The 19,810-nt window shown below is 39.8% G+C and overlaps 2 protein-coding genes across 3 annotated transcripts; both read left to right on the forward strand.

The window, feature by feature from the left end:
• The first annotated feature begins 535 nt into the window (after positions 1-535).
• Positions 536-9,832, forward strand: ubtf (upstream binding transcription factor). 2 transcript variants are annotated; one of them, XM_040044461.1, is made up of 21 exons: positions 536-1,188; positions 2,948-3,006; positions 3,355-3,527; positions 3,622-3,705; positions 3,808-3,963; positions 4,065-4,129; positions 4,229-4,355; positions 4,435-4,545; positions 4,638-4,771; positions 4,883-5,024; positions 5,127-5,168; positions 5,250-5,360; positions 5,737-5,892; positions 6,013-6,159; positions 6,357-6,467; positions 6,552-6,640; positions 6,732-6,921; positions 7,007-7,054; positions 7,161-7,214; positions 7,331-7,444; positions 7,541-9,832. In XM_040044461.1, exons 2-21 carry the CDS (start codon positions 2,970-2,972, stop codon positions 7,670-7,672), a joined length of 2,223 nt encoding a protein of 740 aa, XP_039900395.1. In that variant the 5' UTR covers positions 536-1,188; positions 2,948-2,969; the 3' UTR covers positions 7,673-9,832. The 2 variants fall into 2 exon arrangements, with proteins under 2 accessions (XP_039900395.1, XP_039900404.1); XM_040044470.1 differs by having other exon boundaries at positions 7,544-9,832.
• A 2,454-nt stretch (positions 9,833-12,286) lies between these two features.
• atxn7l3a (ataxin 7 like 3a) lies at positions 12,287-19,728 on the forward strand. Its single transcript, XM_040044599.1, has 14 exons — positions 12,287-12,519; positions 13,058-13,100; positions 13,197-13,303; positions 13,393-13,525; positions 13,620-13,791; positions 13,885-13,982; positions 14,075-14,097; positions 14,201-14,246; positions 14,438-14,475; positions 14,568-14,636; positions 14,747-14,790; positions 15,405-15,476; positions 16,543-16,673; positions 16,750-19,728. The coding sequence occupies exons 3-14, from the start codon at positions 13,253-13,255 to the stop codon at positions 16,953-16,955; spliced, it is 1,083 nt and encodes a 360-aa protein (XP_039900533.1). The 5' UTR covers positions 12,287-12,519; positions 13,058-13,100; positions 13,197-13,252; the 3' UTR covers positions 16,956-19,728.
• Positions 19,729-19,810: the final 82 nt, after the last annotated feature.

Below are 19,810 nucleotides of genomic sequence, written 5' to 3' on the forward strand. Positions count from 1 at the left end.
TAGGTGTAGCGAGAAACAGCGCGGTTTCTGCTTTATAGACCACTTTAATATTTATATTTTAAGTGGAAATCTGGCGTTTCTAAGTAAAATTTGTGAAGTTTCGGTTTTAAGTTGATATAAAAAAATCTGAGGGAAAAACGTGAGTTGATTGAGTTGCATGAATTTTACAATCACCTGTAAAACGTTGGCTTTCATTGCACTCTCGGTGACCCGATAAAGTATTCGGTGGGTTCAAACTTCGCTGCAGATGTGACGGGGTCGGCCTGCGGGAGTAAAAATAATCGCCCTCGGTTGTATTCAAACTGAGAGATCGGAAAAAATGTGGAGGTCTCGGCGTAGCGAAATGGTTGGATGGAGAGAAAAGAGCTGCTGCGCGCTGAGTGGAGGGAGACGGCGAGTGAGATGGAGGCGGGGGGGAAGGACCATCTCTGCGGGGACTGGAGCCCAGGACCGACGGCGCAGTGCTGGCTATCGTTCAACCCTCCCCTTCTTCCTCCACAGCGACACCGAGACTCACGCTGAGAGACAGGTAAGCCAACACAACAGCCGATCGGTTTCAATATACAATGCGCGTACGTGATAAACAAACCGCGAAAAAGCCACCAAAACGCGATAAATATACATTTAATGCATGTTTTTGTTTTCTCGTAAAGCGCCTCGGTCGGCAGCTTCTTTGTAGTAGCGAAATAAACCGACGGTGGTAGGGCACAGACGACGGCGGCCATACCCGAATTTCTTGTCCCAAACAGCGGGGAAGGAACTGGATGTAAGACCCGGGGGTAAACGTGATAAATTTCTTTTCAAAATAACACGAAAAAGGACTATTTTGAGCTAACCCCTTCATCGAAACTCGCCTGCTCCTGCTATACAGGGAGTATTTGCGTAGGAGAATAAACGGTGGTTTCCGCGCCGAGACCTCCATGCGGCTGTTGGCGGAACAGCCAGCCGCCTCTCTCGGTTAGCCATCAGGGATCTCAGTTTAATATCTCACCGTGCAGAGACTCGCCCTCTCTCTCCCCCTCTCTCTCACTGGCTAGCCCAGAACCTCCGACGACCGAGCTCGGAGAACCCGCCTTCTTGCCCTCGCTTAAACGCTTTTGGATCGAGGGAAGGGAGTCTGCGACGCCCTGGCTTTAGTTTTAAGCTCCGTTTCTCTGTGTTTGCAGTGCGCCATTGGACCTTGTCACGGTAGGTTTCCTTGTAGAGCAGAGCTGAAGCATGGCGGATCTGGAGCTGTTTGTCGCGCCAGAGAAGCTACTCAGCCGCGGTTTGTTAACATGTTTCCTCGGAGCTTTAGCTAACCATTTTAGATGCCGTTTAATGCTACAATACTGCAACCGGAACTGTAAGCAGCTACGGTTAAAACTGAATCGTGGTTTAAAAAAAAAAAAAAAAATCAGTTTGACGCGATAACATTTGCCCGTTAAAAATCATTTTCCGTTTTCTTCTTTCTTCCTGCGCCTCCGCAAGACTTTCCAGCCACCACGATATTTACGGGCATTTCTACAATTTGTTACTAATCCATCTACGCTGTCCACCATTTAAATTAGTTGCTTTTTATTAAAGGCAGCTAAATAAAAACCGTTACGTGATTTAGATGATTGGTTGTAAACAGCAGCTAATGTCAATGTGGTCCAGGTCTACTCTGCAGGACACGAAATTGTTCTTAGATGCCAAAAAGCCTAAAGCCTTGTATTAAATAACCTTTAAAAAGGCATAGCTAATAATATTTAAAAGAAAATGTCCCAATTTTAGCCGCATTCGGTGTGTCAAATCGTCCTTGCTCGTGTAATGCCTCAACACTCAAATTTATATCACGCATATTGTCATAATAATTAAATTTAAGGTAGATTTTATGTTTCAAGAGTTTTTTATATATACAACGTGGAGGTTATTTAGTTACATAAATGGTGAAATCGATCGTTTAAATGTAGCTAGGTCACACGGTTGACACCACATTGAGCTGGGGCCATCAAGGACAAGATGAACAACGAGCAGCCGCCATCATTGGAACACAGCTCGGTTACGCCTCGCTGAAGAATGCTCTGGATTTTGCTAGCAAATCCCACTCTGAAACGCCTGAAACGTGAATAAAAACGGCCTGCAGATAACCTTAAAACACATTTATTTACTGTAAACGAATGTTATTTTCGATTTCATCGCTCCGGTCTCAGTTAACACTACGAGGAGAAGATTATAGGTTTTGCGTGGCGGAGCTAGATCAGCGCCCAACGGTGATGAGGCGCCTCTGTCGAGTGGCGCATTTGGCTGCAGTGCTTCCAAGCTACCATTCCCCTTTCTCGGAGACCGAAAGCAGATCCCTCGTCCGTGGTCAGCTGGTCGCCTACAGCTGCCCGTCCGTCCACGTCCATTCGCTTCCTCCTTCCGTGGATCCTCCCCAACCTCAGCTCCGACAGAAAATCCTCCATTACTGAGCGGACCAGGCGAGAAAATGGTCGCTCCTGTGTGTCCACGATACTTTTGTTGTGGAATAAGGACAGTACTAATACGCCAAATTCCGGTTGGCAAAATTTGCTCGACGGAGACTCCTGTTGTCGTAGCTAGATGTGCTAGTTGAAGCCCTCCGCAGTGTTATTTGAGATTTGAAGCCGTCACAAGCAATAGCCTATGTCTCACCATGTAGCGTAAACGTTTAAGGGGCGGTGTAATGAACATAAACCATTATGTCGAGCCAAATTTAAATTTAACGACTTTGACTCGTCATTATTACTTTTCTATGAAGAATTAGCCACATTAATTGGTAATTAAGCCCATTTATACAAATAAAACAAAATAACATTAATTACTATTTTTAAAGATCACGAACTGGTTAAAGGTAATATACACGAATATGTATATTATAAACTGCTGATTGGTTCTTGATTGAAGTCGATATATAAAAGATATGCTTTTAAATAATCTTATGGGATTTATTTTTTTTTCGCAGATCCAAGACAGAATATCCGCAAATGAATGGAGAAATGGAGGCAACGACACAAGACCAAGGTGGGTTTTTTGCTAAATCAAGTTTTTCTGAACAGAGTTGATATGTAGATTAATCATGGCAAGGCAGCACTTTACATAACCTTGAATATTAAGACCTTAGTATTAAACTTGATTAATGTACTAGTTCTTCTAAGAATTACAGCAATTAAAACTGAATGTTTGATTCCGATTAGATTAGAATATATGGTTTACCAATAGTAAGAATAGAATAGTAATTTTATTTTTTTTTTCTTGTCAGAATACACAAAAGGATGTATAATTTGAAAGACATTTTGGGCAGATCTGTGTTTTTTCCTTTGTGATTTTTATGTCTTTTTTTTCTCTCTTTCTCTTTTAACATTTTCACAGTATGGGCGCAGGATGACCTTTTAAGACTGCTGGAGGCCATGAAAGTGGCTCTTCCACAGAAAGACCTGACTAAATACAAAACATCAGAGTCCCACCTGGACTGGCAGAAAGTTGCTTTCAATTCCTACACAGCTGAGATGTGCAAGCAGAAATGGCAGGAGGTGTCGAAAGAGGTGAGTTGATTTGTATCGATTTTTCTCCAAGTCAGATTGTTCTGTTAAGTCAAGTCTTCTGAGTTTCTCCGTTTTGTTTTTCTGCCAAACGCAGATTCGTAAATTCAGGACCCTGACAGAATTGATAGTTGATGCTCAAGACTACATAAAGAACCCATACAAGGGCAAGAAAATAAAGGTGAATTCAAGTCAACGTTCACATGATTTTATGGCCTACCAGTTGTGTTAGTGGAGTTCAAGGCTTAAGTAATTCCGTCCCCTTTCCCTCCCACAAATGCAGAAACACCCAGATTTCCCCAAGAAGCCTTTGACTCCATACTTCCGTTTCTTTATGGAGAAGAGGGCCAAGTATGCAAAGCTGCACCCTGAGATGAGCAACCTGGACCTGACTAAAATCCTATCTAAGAAGTATCGGGAGCTGCCTGATAAAAAGAAGGTCAGTCAAAGACGAACACCACTGTTTTGACCATCATGTTTTTTGTTTTTTTTCCTAAAATAATATCCTTGGAAAAATAACGTTTCTTTTCATAACTACAGAAAAAATATGTTGACGACTTCTTACGAGATAAGGAAACATTTGTTCAAAGTATGATGAAGTTCAGGTGAGATGATTTACTATTTTATTTTTTTAAACTAGTCATAACACATAAGCCTAAAATGCATAATACATGTTTAATACGTTTTTTATGATGCCTAAACAGGGAAGAGCATCCAGACCTGGTGGAGAGCATGGCCAAAAAAGGCTCAAATGTACCAGAAAAGCCCAAGACGCCCCAACAGTTGTGGTACAACCACGAAAAGAAGGCCTTCCTCAAGCTGCACCCTGATGTGAGTTTAGCTGCGCAACAAACAGAATGCAACTTTTAGCCGCTTTCAGAGATTTTAACTTTTTCTGTGTCTCACCCAGGCGACCACCAAAGACATTAAAGATAGTCTTGGCAAACAGTGGACGCAGCTTTCTGACAAAAAGAGGCTCAAATGGATCACCAAGTCGCTGGAACAGCAGAAGCAGTATGAGGTGAGACAAGAATCAGTGTGTGGTTGCCTTAGATGACAAAAAATGACAAAAGAAAATAATTTTTAACTGAGGATTTTTTTGCGATCTTCCAGGAGACGATGCGTGAATACATCCAACAGCATCCGGAGTTAAATATGACTCAGGAAGACATCGTAAAGTCCACCCTGACCAAGGCAGAGAGGCACCTGAAGGACAAATCTGACGGCCGTCCTGACAAACCACCTCCGTGAGTCACGGCTACAAATACTCTCCTGACACATCTGAGGGAGGGGATTTTTGTAGGTCACCGCCTTTGCGAGATATTTGGTTTTAACATGTGGTGTTTGAATGCTTTCAGAAACGGTTACTCGATGTTCTGTGCGGAGCTAATGTCGAGCATGAAGGACGTTCCCAGCACAGAGCGTATGGTGATGTGTAGTCAGCGGTGGAAGCTGCTAAAGCAGGGTGAAAAGGACGCCTACCAAAAACGCTGCGAACAGGTGACTTGAGAATCATGAATAACTGAGAGGAAAAAGTCAATAAATAAAGCAAGTTTATCTAAATTGTCACTTTTTTTTTTTTTTGTCTTTTTTTTCTTTCAGAGGAAAAAAGAGTATGAAATTGAGATGAACAGATTTCTCAGTGTAAGTCTCAAACATTGTTTACATGTTTTGTTTTTACTGGAAGTGTTTCTTATGTGTGGTTTATTTGCTGTGCATCTGTAGAGTATATCAGAGGAGGAGCAGCAGCGGGTCTTGGGTGAGGCGAAGACTGGTTTTAAGAAAAGCACTGGAGCCAATAGTCCCGCATCTAAAAAGAAAAACTCTAAAGCAAACGTATGTCCCAGAATACAGCAACTTTTTATGTTTTTGATAATGATGCAGTCATTTAAGAAAAACACAACTTGTCAGTGTAGCAATGCAATGTGTCCTCGAGTCAGATTTTGTTCCGTGTTATTTTCTGATATATAGTGTAGCTGTTTACATGTTCACCTAACACGCAAAGGTATGAAGCCAAGGAAAATATATTTGTGCGAAACTGTTCAGACAGAGCCGATCGGTCTGTTTTTCAGAGGTACAGAAAGAGAAAACTGCAGCGTAATGCAATAACATTTTAATAAGAATTTTAAATTCAGGTGTGCTTTACAGTTAGATTTCTATTTACATAGATGCTTTCATGTATTATTCTGATATTCTCACGTGGAACTTGCAGGCAAATCCAGAAAAACCCAAAAGACCCATTTCAGCCATGTTCATATTTGCTGAGGAGAAACGTCCCAAACTGCAGCAGGAGCGGCCAGACCTCGCTGACAGTGAGATCACAAGACTTCTTGCTCGCATGTGGAACGAGCTGCCAGATAAGAAGAAGGTAACGTGTTAGTTTATGGAACAGAAATGCCGCATCGGTAGACTTTCAAGGTCAAAGGTTATTCTGAAAGTGGGATTTTTCAATTATTTTGTGATGTGCTGGATTTCTCTAATGATTTAGGAGAAGTTTAAGCGCTTAGAATCGGTGTTGAAGGCAGAATCGGAGAAGAAGGAAAAAGAGGACCGCAGTCGACTCCCAGATCCGCCCAAAAATGCACAAGACATCTGGCAGCAGAGTGTTATAGGCGACTACCTGGCCAGATTTAAGGTATCCACAAACTAGCTGTTGTATTTTAGCCCACATTATTCAGTATAATAGCAAATCTTTTTGTGAATAGAAATTTACTTAATAATCATGCTGATGTTAACAATGAGCTACAGATGTGTAATGCTGTTGATGACAGAGTGCTGGAAACGCAGATAACATACCCGGGAATGGATTTAATGCCTGTATGTGGTTTGCAGAACGACCGGCCAAAGGCACAGAAAGCAATGGAAGGAACCTGGAGCACCATGGAGAAAAAAGAGAAGATTATGTGGATCAAAAAGGCAGCAGAAGACCAGAAAAGATATGAGGTTAGGACACAGTCTCAATAAAATCTCCTGGTTCTCTATATGAAACCAGTGAGAGCTAAATGTTGATTTACCTGTCCTCAACAGAGAGAAGTAAGTGAGATGCGCTCGCCTGCTGCTGCCATTGCCTCAGGGAAGAAGATGAAATTTGAGGGTGAACCCAAGAAACCGCCATCGTAAGTTCGCGACATTCAGCTCATCTGTGCTGCCTGATTTAGCCGATTCGAAGGCCTGACTTTTTTTTTTCTCCTTTTACTTTGACTCTAGAAATGGATATCAGAAGTTCTCTCAGGAGATGCTGTCCAATGGAGAGCTGAATCATCTCCCAATGAAAGAGCGGATGGCTGAGATTGGCAGCCGCTGGCAGAGGTTACCACTGAAGGAAAAGGACCGCTACAAGAAGATTGCTGAGGAGAAGCAAAGGCAGTACAAAGTCCAACTGGAACAGTGGCTCGCTGTAAGAAGAATTTAATGGATGGGGGGGGGGGGGAGGCAAGATGTTTTTGAGACATTTGGAAAAATCTATTTCCGTCTTTCCACAGAGTTTGTCTTCGCAAGAGAGAAACACTTACAAAGAATATAATTCACAAGTAAGGAATGTTTTTGATTTGTAACAGCTAGCATTTACAAACAGCTGAAATTGCGATATCTGTTTTTGATATATTTTAATGATCTATTATTTCGCAAATCATTCAGAAAAGAAGAACTACAGCAAAACCAGGAGGCCCCAAGGCAAAGGCCAAGAAATCTGTGAGTACAGACTTATTTCTTTGTTTGCTGTCTTGGAGCTGAGTTGAGCAGAAACTTTAATTTTTTATAGTCATGTTATTAGCATTATCTGAAAGGGGGGGGATCACTTGTTGCAGGATACGGAGGAGGACGAGGATGATGACGACGATGAGGAGGATGACGACGACGAGCAGGAGAAAGCTTCCAGTGAAGGCGACTCTTCCAGTGAGGACGATGAGGATGATGATGACGTGAGTGTTTTCTCTGCTCAGATACATGAGATAGTTGCAACCAGTGGTTTTGAGTTTTTGCTGAAAATGCGTGTATATATTTCTTTTTGTTTAAAGAAGGAGGAGGACGACGACGACGACGATGAAGACGACGAAGAGGACGACGAAGCAGACGACAAGGAGAACAAGTCGGAGGACAGCAGCAGTGAGTCGAACTCACAGGGGTCGTCAGACTCTGATTCAGACTGAAACGCGCCATCACTGACAAACTGAGCAGCGCTGAGCTGAGCCAAGAGTCCAGGGAGCTCTGCCACTGTGCCAACCCTGCTCTCCTCCCACCACCAGAGGGAGCCCCTGCATTGCCTCATCCATTTCACACTCACCCACTTTATGTTGCTGCGCTGGCGATCTGTACAGAAGGAGAGACCCTGCCCCTATCTGGAAATCAGTTCAATTCCATCCCCAGCGCAGTAGTCATCTCACAGCACGGGCCACTGACAGTATGCCAAAAACAGCATCCCACTGGTTTGGTGATGTCATGAACATTTCTGCACTGGTTTCAATCTTGACTTGCAGCTTCAGTGGTTTAAGGTTAGAGTTTTAATGTGTTGGGTAATTGATTACCCGTTCAGTCTTTTATTTTTGTTATTCCGATGATTAGTTAAGGACAGGTGGCTTGAGTTGTGAACAGGCTGAGCCAAAGAACACAGTACGGTGGATCACCTGAAGGTAGGCAGGGGGGAGAGTATGCGGGGTACTGGAAAATTGCACTCTACAAAAAATTTTCATTTAATCTTTTTTTTTTTTTTTTTTCACAACATTGTTGTGTTGTCCTCGACTTACGATGTAGATTTTATGATTTGGTTCTTAAAGAGGTGGTATTTTTTTCAGGAAAAACAAAAAAAAAATCAAGCCATTATGAATGTCTTTTTTTTTTTTTTTGTCGCTGGAAAATTTGAGAGTTTGTTACATACCCATGTTTTTTCATTTGAAATTTACACTGCCTATAAAGTATTCAATCCTTGGATTTTTCATGTTTTATTGCTTTTCAACATTACAAAGATTCAATTGGACCTTTTCACACACATCGGGATGTAAGGCGGCATAGCAACATTTATTGGAAGTTAACAGACTGCATCTTTTGGGGTGTGTTGTAAAGCTTTTCAACACAGAACTGACATCGACTTCATCTAAGCCTTGGCGTGATGGAATATTCCCTCAGCTAGATTCTGTCTAGATTAAACACAAATCTAAAACACAAGACTGCGATTGCATGCTGGTGCTTTTCATGTCTACCTAGCTGTTTGGGCTTCCAGATTTAGAACGTAGTGTCAAACTGTGTAAACAGTTTAGTTTTATATTGGGACTTAATTTAGATTGGTTTATAGGGATTGTTTTAACTTGGCCATAAAAGTGTTATAAAGCCGGATTAGCCGTTATGGTTCCAGTATAAAACATAAAGGTCCAATGGGGGTTGAATACTTTCCAGGACATTGCACATTGCCGTGTGTCTGTCACTGAAAAATCTCATTTATCCAAACTGACTTGTTGTAGTCGATCAGTCTTAACAGTTCTTACTCAGTTCATTGAGCAGGTTGTAATTAGTAATTGCAACACTTGTCCATATTTAAAGCTCAGTCTGACTCTGTTTTTAAAAGCAACGTTAAATATGCTTTTCTTTTTCTTCAGAACTGTTGCTTTCCATTTCATTTACAGTTCAATTGCAATTTGCTACCAGGTTTGTTTTAATTGTGAGCAGTTGTGTTTTGATCTATCTGGACTCGTCGTGGGTGTTGAGCTGAATGGACTCGTCCATTTTTATTTCCGAGTTTTAATAGTATTGACTGTAATCCACATGGGTTCTGTTCTGATGCTTATCCCAAAAAAAGCGTGCACTTATTGTAAATCTGTCCCTCTGTGTGAGTTTGTGTGCATGCATGCACAGAACTTTGTATATATGAGGGCGTTTGCGTGTTTCTTTGCTTTAATGTGTGTTGTTTTTGCCGTTTAGTTGCATACCATGACGTGACAGCAGTGTGCATGTATGTGCCTGTGCGGGGACATCATACCAACACCATGAATGTAGATATTGTTAAATCTTTTATTTTTTATTTTTTTTTCTCCAAAGGTCTTTGCGGTCATGTCATTGAAAACTTAAAAATGGGCTTATGTGACTGTGTTTTTGGGTCTCCAGACAGATTAAGTACATGGCAACTATTAATAATCTGTTAATAATGGGTTTATTTTGACCATTTTGAATCTCATCACAGACTGAAATAAAACCAGCGTGGACTATTTAAATAACTGGGGGAGGGAAAAGCAAAGCATTTCCTTTTTGAATGATGAAAGTTTGTAAAAGGGAATTAGGAAACTGAGTTGCCAGTGGACTTGGGGTTAAAAAAGACAAAACAAAAAAAAAAGCAACTGTAATTTTCTGTAAATACTGTTTTTGTATCGAGTGCTTATTGTTTTGTTAGTACTTTTATTTTGGCAAGCCCTCATCTGTGGTTTCAAAGGCCAGTGAGTCTTTCACTCACGGGGGAGAATTTTTGGTTAAATTCGCCTGTTTTAGTTGTTTCTTCTCTCCCTTATGTTGGTTTATAGAGATATCTAAAACAGCAAAGCTTTACAAGTTTGTACTGCTGACAAATTGACAGAATTTGATGTTTTATATAGCTGAGGGTGTTCTTATGTCCTTGTAGTTCAAGTATTTGGGCAAATAAATGACCTTTAACAGTTAAAAGTGTGGATTTATTTAATATTTTGACAGCACACAAATCAGTGCTTGTTTACAGTTTTAAGAATTGTTATATAAGGTCCTGAATACATTTTAACCAAACAGGATCCAGGGCATGGATCACACGAAGCAAAAAATGCTGAAGAAAAGTTTTTGTTGCACTAACATTTTTTTACCTGTAGCAGTTTTGATTAGGAGGAACGGATACAGCATAGCGTCATGATATTTTGCATGCCAGTATATCAACATTCTGGAAACTGCAGACAAGAGGGCTCATCTCTCTTGCATGAAATCGACTCAACCGAAAAAACATCCAAGAGCGGACGCTTAGACTTGACAAAGCTACCTCCTACTTCAAGGAAAGCTAATGGCTCAGTCGCATAAGTAAAATAGGACATCTACAAGAAAAAAGTGTGGCTGCCTTTTGATTGTATTGAATTTTTTCATATTCTGCAACTGATTGCAATTTGTTCAGATGTCAGAGTGTTGCACACTTACAAACATTGCACAGGTCATCTGACAGGTGGCAACATTTCTGCAAACAGTTACAATCTGACTTGTAAAAAGGTGAAAAATTGCAAAATGTTAAAAATGGCAAAAAATATTGGACGTATTGTGATAATTTCATATCATGGGGTGTCCAGTGATTCCCAAATGTAGTTCTGCTACACATGACTAAACTGAAGCAATACTCAAACCTTGATGTGATGTTGTAAAGCAGGATCCCCCACAAGGAACTCATCATGTCAGATGTTGCTCTGGTGGTGTATATCAAGTTCCGCAAAATGGAAAAATGGCCTCTAGTGAATCCCTGACTTTAACCAAATCCAACACATAAAAGATAAACTGGAGGGCCAACTCTTCACCTAGCATAGCTGGGATGGAGAAAATCCAAAATCTTGTGGGTTTTAAAAGTAGCTGGAGCTAGAGTCCAATAATCCTATGCTGGTGTAATGTTAAGGTGTCCACATACTTTCTGTCATTTAACAAAGTTCAAGTGATGACCTCATTCAGCCCGCCCAGGCTCTACAAACAGATTGTAGATAAAGAGCGAAAATCTAGCGTTCATTTATGGATGTCTGAGCTGAAAGAAACCTCGCTGTGAAAGCGGAAACACCCGAACTGTACCTTCAAAGTAAAAGTATAAACGCGCTCTTCAATACCTCACTAATCTCCCCACAGTTTTTTCTGTTTTGTTTTGTGTTTTTTGTATTTTTCTTTTATGCAGGGTGCCATATAACCAGAAGGTCACTAAGTTTCTTCTGCACTAAATTTTTAAACACAGTTTTAAACATAATTTTATGTAATTTATTAGGACCTTAGATTTTTTTTTGTTTGTTTTTTTAGATCCGTTTAAGGTGTTTAAGTGTAACTGGTCTAGGTGGCGCTAATTTTGTCTGCTGCTGGCCCAGGGGCCAGAATCGGCCCTACGAAAATTACAGTCTGGCCCACTGGACTGCTTTGGAATATGTGATAGAGGGCATAAATTTCAGACTGTACATTGTATTTTCATAGCTTTTACCGTTTTCCCCACTTATAAAGCTGTCCCTTAAGACAAAATAATTAAATAATATATGAACAATAAAGTTTTTCTTCACAATTTATTGTCAATTTCTAGTTCAAATTGGCTGTTTGTGCCCTGTGATGTTAAATGAGCTCGACAGCTCATAAAATAAATATGAAAATTAATTCTGGCAAGTAGCTAGCTGTTAAAGATATGTGGCTAAACAAAAATGTTAACAATTGTTTTTAAAATGTTGTTCTTCTTTCAGTTAGAAATTAAAAGATTCGATTTTAAAAAAAATTAAGATACATTTCCTCATCTTGCTTGTTAATATAAAAATGCACATTAATATAGCAAATAGTGACAGAAAAATTAAATGAGTCATGATGTGTATTGGTATTTTTGAATTTAGCAACATTACTTTACATTACATTACCTTACATTACATTATTTTATATATTTTATAAGCATTTGAATGATTAAATTAGCTTAATCTCTATCCTTTTTAACGATTTCAACATGGACTGTATTCTTGATTTTTTTTTTCTTTTTTGTTTTTGTCGAGTTCCAGCAACTCGCTTCACATTTGCAGGTTAAGCTTTTATTTTTATTGCTACAACCGGAAGTTAGCTGGTTTATATGCTTTGTCGGCCTCCTCGCTCGTACCGTCAGTTTTGCTAACCGACACCTGCGACAGCAAACACTTTTATCGAGCTTTTTGTTTTGCCCGTGTTATTAGAATGGCTGTAGCTGAAGACCGGGCCTCCTGCTAACGCGTTTTATTTGGATGGACTCGGTCATGTTGCCTCCTTCAGAGAAACTGCCCGGTTCAGGCTGAGTTTTCGGCATGACAGGGTAAGAGGAAACAGTTTGAAATTAAAACACACCTAACGTCGCTACACTGTTTCTTAGTATTTGAATGCCACAAAGGCCTTTCCTTCAGCTCATATTAGTAGAGCAGTGGAGCCAGCAGATATAAACCATGAAAGGTGATATTAGCCGGAGTTAATTTGCTAAGGAACTGTCACTACCTGCGTTTAGGTTCTACTAACGTTAGCTAGTCGTTCGTGAGGTAGTTTAAATGAATGTGTTTTTGTAAAATGTAGCTATTTTTGAGCTTTCGTGTTGGATACATAGGTATCTTGTTTATCTCAATCAACCACATGTAATGTTAAAGCTGGTTAGAGCACATAGTTAAAACCACATTTCTCTCTGTGTGTGTGATGTCCAGTAATGTGAAAATCAGGATGTTGCTGTAGCTGATATGTGCTGATATGTTCAGTTCAGGCTTGGGGTTACAGTGGTCAGATTGTACCGCTAATTACCATATGTTTACATGAAACTTCTGTGGTGATCTTGGACATGACCAGCGATTATTTCTTCTTTTCAACAGGATGAAGATAGACCTGGAACAAGTGCTAATACATATTTTTAAAGTATGTTATTTGCGACTGGTATCTTGAATCTGTGTGCCTTACATCTGTTGCCTTTCAAGCATGCTGTGATTTCACTTCCATCCTATCTCTTTTAAGTCCTCAGATATCAATCTTATTACCTTGCTGTCAAGACTTCCAATAGAGATTTTCAAATGAAAATGGAGGATATGCCCCTCTCAGGCCCAGACAACACCAGGCTGGAGGTGAGGTATTACCTGTGCATACAGGTACCCATGCATTTACCTAACATTGGGTTTGTCTTTGGTGTTACACTATGTTTTTGTTGTTGTAGGCCCTGGCCCATGACATCTACTCTGAGCTGGTGGAAGATGCCTGTTTGGGCCTGTGTTTTGAGGTGCATCGAGCTGTTAAACAGGGCTATTTCTTCTTGGATGAAACGGACCAAGAGAGCATGAAGGAGTTTGGTTGGTGCCGTTGGATCTGGTTTCTATTCTGTCTGTCTTCAATGTGTTTGCTTACTGTTTTTTTTTTGTTTGTTTGTTTGTTTTTCCCCTCCAGAAATTGTGGATCAACCAGGAGTGGACATATTTGGGCAGGTGTACAATCAGTGGAAGAACAAAGAGTGTGAGTGTCCCAACTGTAAAAGATTAATAGCAGCTTCTCGCTTTGCTCCACATTTGGAGAAATGCCTTGGCATGGGACGCAACAGCAGCCGCATCGCCAACCGCAGGTCGGTCAGTGAAGGTCATAAAGCAGAAATTCCTGCAGTGATCCAAAGTTATACATGAAATTCTAATTTAATTATTTGATCTTCTTTTAACAGGCTAGCCAGCAGTAATAATATGAGCAAATCAGAGAGTGATCAGGAAGACAATGATGACCTTAATGATAATGACTGGTCGTATGGGGCTGAAAAAAAAAGTGAGCACTTGAGTGATTGCGTTGTACTGAGAGATGAAATAAAATCTCCAGGTGGTTACTTAAAATAAACATTTCTTATTTCCTTTTTACAGCCAAGAAGAGAAAGTCAGATAAGGTATGTTTTTTTTTGTTTTTTTTAAATTACACATTGTTAGTATAAATGAATTTTTCATGTGTATCATAACATTATTTTAATCTTAACATTTTTGTTTGTGCAGAGTCAAAATTCCCCAAGAAGATCCAAATCCCTGAAACATAAAAACGGTGAGTCTATCTGGGTTTTTTTGTTGTTTTGTTTTTTTCAAGTTCATAGCTCAAAGTTGTAGGAAACAATTCAAAGTGAAATGCAAATATTTTTCTTTTAGATGCAGATGGAATTTATAGTTCAATTTTGATTTGCTTTTAGCGGTCTCAATCTGTTACATGAACAGTGTGTTTGTGTGTATGCATTCCAGGTGAGCTTGGAAGTGGCGTCGGTGCCGAATCTTACAAGGTGACAAATCCTCCTGTGATCAAATTGATTGCTAGGCTATAGAGTATTGTAAATTCTATACTCATAAAGGTTTGTTTTGTTTTTAAATTCAGTACAACTATAATACTGGCATCAGTTATGAAACCTTGGGCCCCGATGAAGTCAGATCCCTTCTAACGACGGTGAGCAATTTTCATGAATCTGCCCAAGCATGTCATTTTTTTTTTTATTGTTCCAACTACTGATTTAATTATATAAGTGTGAATCATTAAAGTATTGTGTGTTTCTACAGCAATGTGGGGTGATATCTGAGCACACAAAGAAGATGTGTACCAGGTAATTACTGTCTAAGCCTCTGACACAAAGATTAACTTGTAATTAAACCTTTTCTGTTTTGAGAAAACAGCCAGCTGCTTTTGTGTAGCTCCCTGCAGCATAGTTTCTGGTAACATAACACCTGGATTCGTGTTGGTTTAACCATCTAATTGAATCTAAATTCTGAGGTCAGCGTCCTCATAGCTTGAAATCTTAATTGCTTAGAACTGTTGTCTGAAACTGAAAGTCACAGCTGAAAATGAAATACATAAATATAAGGAAGATATATTTTTTTTAATTAAATAAGAAAATTGTGTATGATCAAACTAACTCAAGGGAACACAAGTGGCAACTCATAATTGATCTCTTTTAGACCTGTTCTTTTTCTCCAAGGTGAAGAGCCAAATCTTTAAAGGTCTTAACAACAGACTTATAATAATGAGGAACCCATCAGTGACTAACCTCTAATAGTTTGTAACTCATAACTGCCCATTATCAGTTGGTCTCTGACTGTGTCCCATCAGTCCGTCCCACCTTCCCTGCTGGCTTGCAGGCAGGGAGATGTGTAAAACTATGTGGTGGGTGTGGGCGGGCCATCAGTCAGGGATATATAATGCCACCTTGTGTCCCACCAGGTCTCAGCGATGTCCCCAACACACGGACGAACAGAGGAGGGCCGTCAGGTTGTTCCTCCTGGGGCCGTCCGCGTGAGTGTACCCTGACCCGTTCCTCACCAAAACCACAAACTAGAGTGCACTTGACAAAAGTCATGTTTGAGTTGGTGTCGTTACCCTCATCGTGCAGGTGTTTGCTCAAACAGTTCACTGTTTGCTGATATGGTTGCCTTGGCTGGAGACAGTGACAGAGCGATGCTGCTGGTCGGTGTTGTGAATACTCTGGCAGAGGGACGCCTTTCTTGCCAGGAACGACTTTTATGCAAAAGCACTGTTGTAAATGACTTGTAAAGCCATTGTTAACAGAACTGAACGCTGCATGAGTTTTAAACACTGGGAAAGATCGATAGACTACCACAGGAAGTTTTTCTGGTCCTGTGAACAGGAACATGACACCAAAATCTGTGGTTGTAGCACCCTCACTTGTAACTATTTGTTATCATAAACACCACAGCCTATCGGCCTTACTAAAAATAATAATAAACCCACTCCATACATCTTAGTCTGAAGGTATGGTTTAACAGCTGAGATGAGTAGACTGCGCCTAAACAGAAATATCATCTTAGTTCATGTATAAAATATTTCATCTACAAAGTGACAGAAATGGTGAAAATGGTTGAGTATAATTTTCCAGGCCTTGTCTTTAGGCACACGGTTCAGAAAATGAAGCTATTTATCTTGTTATTGATAGAGGCAATAATAAGCAGTTTTTGATGTTATTGTTTTTGCTTGAAATTTGATTCTTTTGATTCTCGAGACATTTTCTTTTTTCCCCAAGAATTCACCTAAAATCAAAAACCCAGTGAGAGGGAGTCATGTATAAAAAAAACAGTGTGGGTCAGAAAGAAGGACACGTGTTAATAAGCACACATTTGTCCAACAACTATAAGCAAAATGTTGGGCAAATGTGCATTTGTGTTGTAGAGTTGTTATTATTAAAAGTAATAGTGGTGTTGTTATTGGTATTATAGAGATGGGAAAAGAAACTTAAACTGAAAAGTGCAATTACATGACAGATATATAGACATTTTGTTTGTGTGTGTATCTGTGTGTGGCTTTGTCTAAAACTGTGTTACTGTGTCTGTTTTTTATGTCACAGGCCAACGCTGCCTGATGCAGATGCTGTGGAGACTGACAGCTTTGACATTCCAGATGCACAACCCTTAATGAGCCGCCTGCAGTGGGAGGACTCTGATATTTCACCTACTGATTCTGCTTCATCTAAAGCCAGTAAGGAAGGGACACTCATTTAGTAATTATGACATGTAGGTTTTATCAGTAAAATGCATTCCTGTTCTTGTTGCAGGCACCAACCATTCAGATTCTCGGAAGCCCAAGAAAAAGAAGAAGCCATCTCTTCCATTGAACAGTGGAGGAGGAGGAAGTGGGAGTGGAAGCCTGGCTGGAGGCGGCGGCAGCAGCTCTCAGAGTAATATCAGTATATCGACCAAAAAAAAGAGGCCCAAACTCTCAGCACCTCCTATTTCAAGTATCTATGATGATTTAGCATAAGCCAATTTGTCAGACCAGCCCTCGCCTCCTCTTATTAAGTCCCTTCTTTCACACCAAGCTTTAAAGGTCTGAGCTGAATGGGATGAAACTTGACTTAGAAGTTCCTTAGTAATCATTTGGCCTTGATAACTGAGGCATCTACATTTAAAGATGTGTCCTTCCTAAATTATGAACACAGAGTTTAAGAATTGCGGTCAGAGTCCAGTCAGAGTATCTGCAATAACGGATTGGCTCACTTCCAGTGTAAAACAGAATTTACTTCTGCTATACACGTAATTTACGACATATATTTGTCTTCTGCTGATATCGAGGAGGACTTGATGCATTCGGTTGACGCTTTGTGCGGCTGTTTCAATGAGGAGCTTCCACACGACACTGCAGAAAACTTTGCAGCCAATTAAAGAAAATTGTAAAGTAGTGAAAGTAGATTATTTGAACCAAAACATAATTTTATGCAGATATAGAAATAAAGAACACGCTACCCATGTTGCATGTCATCCTCGCTCTTGCAGCCGATCCTTTGCAACAAAGGCAAAAAAAGCTTAGAAATAAATCTTTGAAAAATAAATGATATCTCCTGTGCTCTAAATTTTATTTTACGGAGGGCCTTGAAGTTACAAAAGACATCAATCATAAGACCACCTGGATTCATACAAAGCACTGCAATGTCCTGGAACTGAAAAAAAACTTTTCAGACCACAAGCTGGTAGTGAAAGTTGAGGTTTTTTTCTTCTTTAAGTTCTACTTAAATTGAAAGGCCTTAAATTCTAAAACCTTCAGATACTCTGTCATCGGTGAGCCTGTGACCGGCCCCTCTTCTTGGACTTTGTGTTCAGACTCGGTCGTAAGGACACGTTCAACACTTGACACACATATACTGGAGTACTCATCGGTGGCTTTTTAATTCTAGCATTGTATTGCACAGTCGTGCGTGTGTGTGTGTGTGTTTGTGTGTCTGTATGATGATTTGCATTTAGCGTGAATGTCAATTTTGTGTGCGTGCGTGCCTGTGTGTAAGTGTACGTGCGGTTGATGTGTGTGTAATCATTCTTTTCACAAAACTATGCATCCTAGAATGTGACTCTTGTGAAAGTATGTGTGTCATTTGGAATATTTAACTCGTTTACATTAACGGTATATTTAAGTTTGTATTTGTCACTGCCTTTGTGGTGATGTGCATATTACTTGTGTGTAAATGCAGAATTTTGATATTTGATGAGCCAGTAGGCTTTTGGGGCACATGTACAGTACATGTATGTTTGACATAAATCATGAATTCAACGTTTATTTGTTTCCTTCTTAGAAAGCCTTGTCCTGTGTGCTTTCACTCACTTTGCTTGTAGATTACATTGTAAAAGTAGATCAGCCCAGCAGTTCAGCTTGTTGTTAATGACCATGAGCGATAAGGTTGCATTTTGTAAGCTTGTAACCAACAGTGTCTGATGTAAATTATGAGGTTTATTACATATTGTAGATGCCAAAGTCCTGTACTTTTCAGGTCTTGGAGAAGAATTAGTTTTTCTTCTAAATTGGAAATTGCTCACCCAAAGACTTTATGCAGTTTTTGTAGTGGAATCTGAAGTGCAAATCCAGGATGCTTTATTTTAATCAGGATTTCATAAAGAGGGAAGGTAAAGTTGACCTATTCTGTTTATTCTTATTTTATTTCATGTATATTGAATGTTCATATTAAACATGGGGAAAGTTGCCAATGTGCCAGGCATAAGCACCTGCGATTCATCAAGAGGGGATATCCTTAGTAAGGTCATCTCAAGCACACAGCTGTCCCACCCACCTATAGTTAGAACCTTCTGTTTGCAGGAGGCAACCAACCAGAAATCAAAGGAGCTAAATATACTTATTTCAGATGGATGAAATGTGGGGCTTTAACTGTCAACTGTTAATCATACGAAGAATAAGAATGTGGAGTTTGAAATGAGGCCAACCTATTGATTTACTTAATAGTTTAAGTAACGCCTGTTTTAAACCAGTCATTTTAATTTATCTTTCATTATTTGCACTTTTTTGTTGCATTTTCATATATACCTTTCATGAGGTTGGACATTTTTGTGACTTTCTGTCTCACTAAAAGGCCCTCGGAGAGAGAATTTTGGCACTTTTGTCCAAACTCATTTGTTACATTTTTTAACATCAGCGTAATTGGCAGTTTTGAAGATACAATCATGTCTCTTTGTGAAGGCATTCTAGATGCTTTTGGACCAGCTATTTCCAAGAAATAGAACAGAAAGCGATCTCGACATCTGCAACCGCAGAGGTGCTGCATGTACCAGACTGTTTGGTGGATTAACGGATGCTGATTAAGGGTTCACATTCACCAGGTTCTCTATTTTTAAGCATTTGTTCAAGTTTTGAGGGTCATGTAATACAATCCTTAAAGTCAAGTGCTTTCAATTTTCTCTCACAATCGTGACAATCTGCCAAAGCCCGATTTTGTATTTTGTCCCTATATTTCTGACTGTGCCCGGTTGAATCTGTCCAGTAAAATCTTGCTATGTGCACTAATGTTAAATGAACTGTTTTAGATAATTTGGTAACTATGATCCAATGGTCATGGCACTGTTTGTGAATAAGGGTAACTGCTTGTGGTTTATTTGTGGCTCTTTGTGTATTTCTGTGCTGTAGAAGTGCAATGACAAAAGAAAGCAATGTTGTGACTTTCCTTTTTTTCCATGCACAAGCACAAATAAGTGCATGTGTGCACAACTTGTATCTGAACACAATGTGATACATAAATTATTTTCTTTTTTTTCCACTGCCATGCATACTGATGTTTGTATATAAATAAACACCAATACCATGAGACTGACTTCTTTAAACCACAAAGAGCTAGTAGA

Source organism: Simochromis diagramma, unplaced genomic scaffold (assembly GCF_900408965.1).
Source record: "Simochromis diagramma unplaced genomic scaffold, fSimDia1.1 OVJJ01000321.1, whole genome shotgun sequence".
NCBI classification, from domain to species: Eukaryota; Metazoa; Chordata; class Actinopteri; order Cichliformes; family Cichlidae; genus Simochromis; species Simochromis diagramma.

Bases quoted from the DNA above. Each gene is read 5' to 3' on its own strand.
- ubtf (XM_040044461.1), top strand. From the start codon at position 2,970: ATGAATGGAGAAATGGAGGCAACGACACAAGACCAAG. The intron at 4,356-4,434 runs GTGAGTTTAGCT...TGTCTCACCCAG, and splicing joins TCCTCAAGCTGCACCCTGAT to GCGACCACCAAAGACATTAA. The intron at 4,772-4,882 runs GTGAGTCACGGC...GAATGCTTTCAG, and splicing joins CGTCCTGACAAACCACCTCC to AAACGGTTACTCGATGTTCT.
- atxn7l3a (XM_040044599.1), top strand. From the start codon at position 13,253: ATGAAAATGGAGGATATGCCCCTCTCAGGCCCAGACAACACCAGGCTG. The intron at 14,247-14,437 runs GTGAGTCTATCT...TATGCATTCCAG, and splicing joins ATCCCTGAAACATAAAAACG to GTGAGCTTGGAAGTGGCGTC. The intron at 14,791-15,404 runs GTAATTACTGTC...GTGTCCCACCAG, and splicing joins ACAAAGAAGATGTGTACCAG to GTCTCAGCGATGTCCCCAAC.